This window comes from Octopus bimaculoides, chromosome 8 (genome assembly GCF_001194135.2).
Source record: "Octopus bimaculoides isolate UCB-OBI-ISO-001 chromosome 8, ASM119413v2, whole genome shotgun sequence".
Taxonomy (NCBI): Eukaryota; Metazoa; Mollusca; class Cephalopoda; order Octopoda; family Octopodidae; genus Octopus; species Octopus bimaculoides.
The window spans coordinates 91,002,807-91,009,946 of NC_068988.1; the positions used below are offsets into that span (position 1 = coordinate 91,002,807).

The following is a 7,140-nucleotide window of genomic DNA, read 5'->3' on the forward strand; positions in this document are numbered from 1 at the left end:
TATATATATATATATATATATATATATATATATATATGCATGCATGCATACATACATATATACATACATACGACGGGCTTCTTTCAGTTTCCGTCTGCTAAATCCACTTACAAGGTCTGGTCGTCCCGAGGCTATAGTAGGAGACACTTGCGCAAGGTGCTACGCAGTGGGACTGAACCTGGAACCATGCAGTTTGGAAGCAAACTTCTTACCACACAACTACGCCTATGTATGTGTGCGTACGTATGTTTGTGTGTGTGTGTGTGTGTGTGTGTGTGTGTGTGTGTCTGTAAAAGTTTTGTAAATATGTTTGTATGGGAATATTTATTTACATATACTAGGGGAAGTCAAAAATTATCAGCACTTTCGTCAAAATTTACTTCAAATTGGCCGCACTGCCTTCAACGTTTGCGTGCTAAAAGTTCGTACTTTTGTAACTACGTAACCAAAGTTTGGTTCTGATCGCTCCAGTTTTCTTACCTGTGCTGCAGTGAGCATGGCTGGTCCGCTGTCAGTGTGCACCAAAGAAGAAAAGAGATAGGTGATCCGATATCTCTGATCTGATGGTGTGTCAGTAGCTGAAATTCATCGCGAGCTTTCAATATAATACAGGGACAGAGTTTTACCGCGTAGAAATGTATACGAGTGGATCAAAAAGCATACAAAATCATTCTCGACAAGCTTGGCTTCCGTAAAGTCTATGTGAGATGGGTGCCAAACGAGCATACCGAAGTGTATGAGAGCAATCGTGTGGGGATCTGTCAACGTTTATTCGACGGTTACAACGATGAAGGTTACAGCGAATACAGGAAATTTTCCTGGAAAAAGGGTCTGCAGTCACCAGTGTAAGCTTCGGTGAAATGCTGGCCAACAAGCTGAAATTCGCACCAAACGCCAAGATCTATTCTGAGAGCAAGTATTATTGTTGCACAACAATGCACGCTCACGTAGGGTTACTTACCCCACTGAAACCATTGAAAAAATGTGTTTCGAGTTGCTGAAACACCCTGGTTACGGTTCAGATTTCGCTCCTTCCACCTATCGCCTATCCGGACTGCTCTAACATCCTTTACGTGGTCGTCGATTTGCTTCAGACGAAGAAGCGTAGAAAGCGCTACACAAATGGCTGTACGACCAGCCGAAAACCTTCTTCTCCGATGGAATAAGCAAGCTTCTTGCCTGCCGGAAAAAGTCCACCGTAAAGTAAGGTGGCTAATTCGAAAAAGGACGTAATTGTTCAACTAGTGCTTTTGTTTAAATAAATTACTGAGAGTGCGTATAATTTTTGACATAACCTCGTATATATGTTTGTATACCTACCTACCTACCTACCTACCTACCTACCTACCTACCTACCTACCTGCCTGCCTGCCTGCCAAGAAGGCATAGATGAGATCTGATAAAAAAAGCTATCAGCACTGATGCTATAAAAAGAAAACTACATCGCATATCAATTCGGCATTAAATCGGCATTTGACGTAGTCCCCGTCTGAAGCCGCACACTTTATCCAGTGTCGTTTTCATGGATGGAAGCATTCCTGGAACTCTTTTTTGGGGATAGCATTTCCTTGGATTTCCTCGGATTTCCTCGACGTCTTGAAATCTTGTTCCTTTCAAGTGGGATTTGCTATTTGCCTTGGCCTTAGGGCCATAGCCACAGGCCCACGGATGAGGTACTAAAATGTAAGACAAAAGAAACAGAACAGAAAACAAGACTAAAATCAACGAAGATAAAAATGAAGAAAAGAATAAGACCGCTTTCACCCAAAACGACAGACAACCGAAACCACTTGTAGGTTGACACAAAAGGTGTCTGTTGGCATAAAGGGGTGTTGTTTTGCTCATTCTAAGGCAAGAGCAGCACACAAATTATTTACCATTAAAACAAGAAGGCAAGTGAAAAACATATCCATGTACACACACACACACACACACACACTGGAATTTTTTTTTCATAAAATTAAACACAAAGAAAATTTACTGAAAAGTTACTCAATATCAATGCAGAGTTTAAGGTAGCAAGCTGGCAGAATCGTTACCGCGCCGGACAAAATGCTTCGGAGCATTTCTTCCGACTTTGTGTTGTGAGTTAAAATGTTGCCGGGATTGACTTTGGTTTTCCTCCTTTCGGGGTCGCTAAACGAAAGAACCTGCTGAGTATTAGGGTCGGTGTAATCGACTTACCCACCTCCCCCGAAACTGCTGGTCTCGTGCCAAAATCTGAAACCAATATGTGTGTGTGTGTGTGTGCGTGTGTGATAGCGTGTGTGTGTGTGTGTGTGTGTGTGAAGAGAGATAGAGAGAGAGAAATTAGTTGCCTTATCGAGTGATTAATTGAATCTTTATTTAATGATTGTGTCCCAATCTCGTCTCGGGACCAACTTTTGTCAGGTTTCAAATACGGATCTTTCTGTTTCAGTTTCTGGGAGATTATGATATTATATATCCTTCAGTGAAGATGATTGAACTCTTGGCAGAGAGGTCATTTCCGGTTCACTTATACATCTTTGGCCACCGATCTGCTGCTGACTCACGAGAAGAATGGTTTGGTAAGTACCTCCTATGTCTCACAGTAATGTAAAGGATTTCACTTCAAATGGAGATAATAGTTTTAAATTATCTTTAATATCAAGCGTATTAAAGTAGTCAGTCTAGGACATGCTAAGAATTACTTCCCTTTTATTTGCCGTCTTCTATTTTACCTTGGATCGTCAGTTTCTGCTTTTTATAGCTACGGTCCATCCTTCCCGGCAACCTTTCTGCTTCTGTCTTAGTACAGTATTCCTCTCCAGGTGGATAACAAACCTATTGCTGGGCGTAGATGTAGGGGGCCTATGGTGTTGTAAGCAAGTTATAGACATATTGTTATTCTTGTTTTAGGGGAGGGTGTCAACATCTTTAATTTGAGGGCTTTGCAATTTTTGTTTTAAAGATCTAGTATTTTTGCTTTAGAATAACAGTTATTTTTGTTTTTGGTGCGTGGGGCTGTAATTTTTATTTTAGAGGCCCTGTTATTTTAATTAGTTATTTTTGTCTTAAGGGCTTGTAGCTTTTGCTTTAGAAGCTTATAGCTTTTGTTCTCGAAACTTTTTGTTTCTTCTCCCCCACCTGCACATCTGATTTCCTAAGCAAATCAATGATTCCTGCCACCATATACTCATGGGTCCCGGTCAGGTGCTTCAGCCACAAACTGAGGACTGTGCCAAACCCAGGGACTTTCCAGCGGCATGCAGTTCTTAATTTCTTGGTGAGTTTTCTGTTAGTTATAATGAGTCATGGTTGTATTGAAATTACATATATATTTCCTCCTCTTCCGGATTAATTCTAATTATTTTTTATTGGGCTAACTAATTATGTTCCATGTTCCATGTTCCCTCCGATATATTTGAATTTCTGTTAATGTTGCTGTGTATTCCAATGTTTTGTATATTTCTGTTTACCACGTTGAAAACGTAAAGACTAATTAATGAGTGTAACTTGGGAAACCTAGGTGTTGTAAACATCTTTACGTCGGTGCAGGTGTGGCTGTGTGGCAGAAAATTTGCTTCCCAAGCACTTGGTTCCGGGTACAGTCCAGCGGAGTGGAATCTTGGGCAAGTGTCTTCTACTATAGCTCCGGCCGACCAAAGCTTTTAGTGTGGCTGTAGTATACAGAAACTGAAAGAAGTCCGTTGTATTAATTTTTGTGTGTGTGTGTGTGTGTGTGTGTGTGTGTGTGTGTGTATCTATATGTGTATGTGCTTTTGTGTTTATCTCTTACCACCTGACAACCAGTGTTGGTTTGGTTTGTTTGCATTCCCGTTACTTAGCAATTCAGCAAAAAGAGGCAGATAAAATAAGTACTAGGCCTAAAAAATTTACTAACGTTGATTTGCTCGACTAATCCCTTCAAGGCGTTGCTCCCGCAAGGTTGTAGTTTAATGTCTGAAACAATTAAAGTATAAAAGATAAAAAATAACGCCGTGGATTTGTACAGAGAAAAATAAAGGAGATTGCCGTGATATGTTTCACGGATTTGTTGATCTCTCCTCAGAAGACAGTCACACTTTCATTCTTCTGTCCATGAAAAGAACTTAAAAACAAATTGTTATACGCTATATTTGTAACCGAATGAGATGTAATTAAGCATCTCTTGTAGAAGGTGGTAGTTGGTTTACCACTTATCTTGTCCAGTATATTACTGATATTTCATGTATTGATGGCAGAAAGGTGAAGAGTAACGTCAACGTTAGTGAAGTTTGAACTCAAAATATCAAGGAATGTAATTACAGATATATATTTTGCACGTCTCGACTGATTCAATTTTTTATCACTAGAAACCTAATATATAAATTACTATAAAGTTTCAAACTACCTATTTTTTTTTGTTTCAGGGGTACCACATGGAGAAGATATATTTTATTTATTCGGCGCCCCTTTAGTTGGACACCCTTTGAAAAACTATACAACACTTGACAAAGAGATCAGTAAGAAATACATGACATTGTTTGGCAATTTCATCAAGACCGGGTGAGTGCATTCAGTTACTGTCTTTGGGGTTCACATAAACAATAGTATTTACTTGAGTTCTTGTTATTTAGTCTCTAAGGTAAGTCTACCGAAGACTAATGATTTGACGCATTTCAGCCGTGACCAACATTCTTTGTTTTTTTTTATTTATTTTCTTTAATATGGACTTAATATATGAATGACAATATGCCCTAATGCCGGGTCCCGTTAGTACGAGGGTAGGGTGGGATTTAGAGAGATTTAGCAGTTCGAACAATAATGTGATGCCTTAGTTTATTGAGAAATATGTAGTAGATATATAATAGATATAGAGAATTCACAAAAAAAAGACAAAGGATGAAGACGGGTAGTGTAGACAACAAACAGATGTATTAGTTTAACGCTCGGGAAGTGAAGAATTATTTAACGTTTCGAGCCTAGGCTCTTCCACAGAAAGGAATACAGAAAGAAACAAGGAGAGAAAATAAAGAATGTGTAGTGGCTAGCGATCTATCATGGCGAATGCCGGACAAAGGGATCACACAGGAGAGCTAGGAAGAAGGGGAGATAATAAAGTAGTAGTGATCCCAAAATGAAGGTGCGCGTGCGTATGTATAAGAGAGTATGTATCTGCGTGTGGAAGAGGACTGGTGACCTTGACGTGTGCGTGTGTGTATGTGTAGGTGTGTGGATGTGGGGCTGGGAAGTTGTCAGTGCTAATATGTGAGTGGTGGTGTTTGGTGATGGGATGTGGTTTTTGTGTGGTATGGTGTGGTGTGGTGTGTCGTGTGGTGTGATGGTGTTTGGAGGTGGAGGAGGCGAGAGTGAGGAAAGCAAGGGTGGGGTGTGGGTTAGGCTGAGGGTGGGGTATGTGGGTAGGCTGAGGGTGGGGGTAGAGGTGGGGTATGTGGGAGTGGGTGTAAGGAATGGAGTGGGGTGGTATGGATAGGGAAGGTGGGGTTGGATTGTGTAGGGGTGCGGTGGGGTTACGAGGGAGGGTGACGATGAATGGGGAAGGGAGGAGGTGGGTAGGAGTGAAGAGAAGGAGTGAAGAGAAGGAGTAAGAGTCGGAGCAAGAGAAGAGAAGTATACATACACGCACACACATTCGTACATGCACACACACACATTCGTACACACAGATATATATAGAGATTAAAAATATACACAAATGTATATAGACATTAAAAATAAGAATGAAGAATTATACATCTTCAAAAGCTTGTCTATTACAATATTACATACAATATATTTACTTTAATTCTGTCCGACACGTGTTTCTAAAGCATAAATATCTTAAGATGTGGCATCTAGTTGCATCCTGTTGGTTCAATGGTATTATACGTTCATTCAGGGTATACGTATCCATGCAGCTTTATTCAAAACTATGGGGTTTTGTATGCATCTTTATTCAAAACTATGGGTTTTTGCATGCAACTTTATTCAAAACTGTGGGGTTTTGAAGCAAACTCATCGCTTGGTAGTTTGCATAATTTAGACAAAACACGAGTTAAGAGAAATAAATCAAAATGGCCAGTGGCATGTATTTGAATAACAGCGCAGCCTATGTGTAAATGATACCTGGTGGGTAGTCTTTTAAATAATATGTCAGGATATTGCAGCCAACTGAAACATGGAGTTATTATTTACTGAAATATATCCATCTGTCAGTGGTTTGTCTGGTATTTCTTGGAGGAATTGATCCAGTTACCTTTTGATTATTCTGAAAAATTTTTTCTTTTTTGATTTTTTTCTCCGAATAATGAATAATAAATAAATAAGGTAGGTCCAGTTAAGTAAAAAAAAAAAAAAAGGAGAAAAAATGTATCGCAATGTTGTTATGTGAAGGGAACTCGATTTTTGTAGAGAGCATATTGGATTCGGGGCCAAGACTTGGTGACTTGTTAACTTGAAACCGGCATCGCTTAGACAGTCTTGATGGAATATTTTTCACATTGTATAACTTGTGTAGCACTCACAGCGGGTGGCGTTAGGGAGAATAAAATTTAAGAGAATAAAGTGTGTGTGTGTGTGTGTGTGTATATAAACACACACCTCCCCGGCTATTTGAGTTAAAAATATGCGATGTATTAAAGTTATCAATAAGTTTGGTTATTCTAATTCACTTGCTTTATGCTATGGTTCTCAGTACGGCAGTTCCTCGTGAGGTTGAAACGTTACGCCTACGAAGACAGAAGAAACAATATTATTAGGAACTACATACAAAAAACCCCCCAAAAACAATACATTTATTTACTTACTTAGTAGTAAAAATTTTTAAACAAGTAATCTCTTATACTTCTTTCCTTATAACTTCCCTCGTCGACTTTATGATGATACGAGAGGTCCATCTTTTCGACAACAGTCGGAAAATAGGGTACATAAGCAAATGTGGTCCTCGTGCGTGTACATAGAGTAGCTGAAACTGATAAAAAGGTTAAGTGGAAATTTTCCTTAAGGAACCTAATCTAACAGTTAAATATATATACATTCATATATATGTTTTCCTCTCAGCCCTTTCTGTCGGATAGCATAGGCTCGAAACGTCAAAGACTTTTCCATATTTTCTCGGGCGTCAAAATAATACACCTGCATGTTGTTCTCTCACCTGCCTTCGTCCTTCGTTTCCTGTAAATTTGAACTATATATATA

At 39.3% G+C, this 7,140-nt stretch overlaps 1 protein-coding gene across 1 annotated transcript in view; it reads left to right on the forward strand.

Annotated features, from left to right (window-relative positions):
• The window catches only part of LOC106882185 (acetylcholinesterase), a 71,620-nt gene that overhangs the window by 55,501 nt on the left and 8,979 nt on the right, over positions 1–7,140 (forward strand). Inside the window, exons 9-10 of the mRNA XM_014932772.2 lie at positions 2,420–2,549; positions 4,374–4,509. Coding sequence (XP_014788258.1) covers positions 2,420–2,549; positions 4,374–4,509 — 266 coding nt within the window. The remainder of the gene's footprint in view (positions 1–2,419; positions 2,550–4,373; positions 4,510–7,140) is intronic.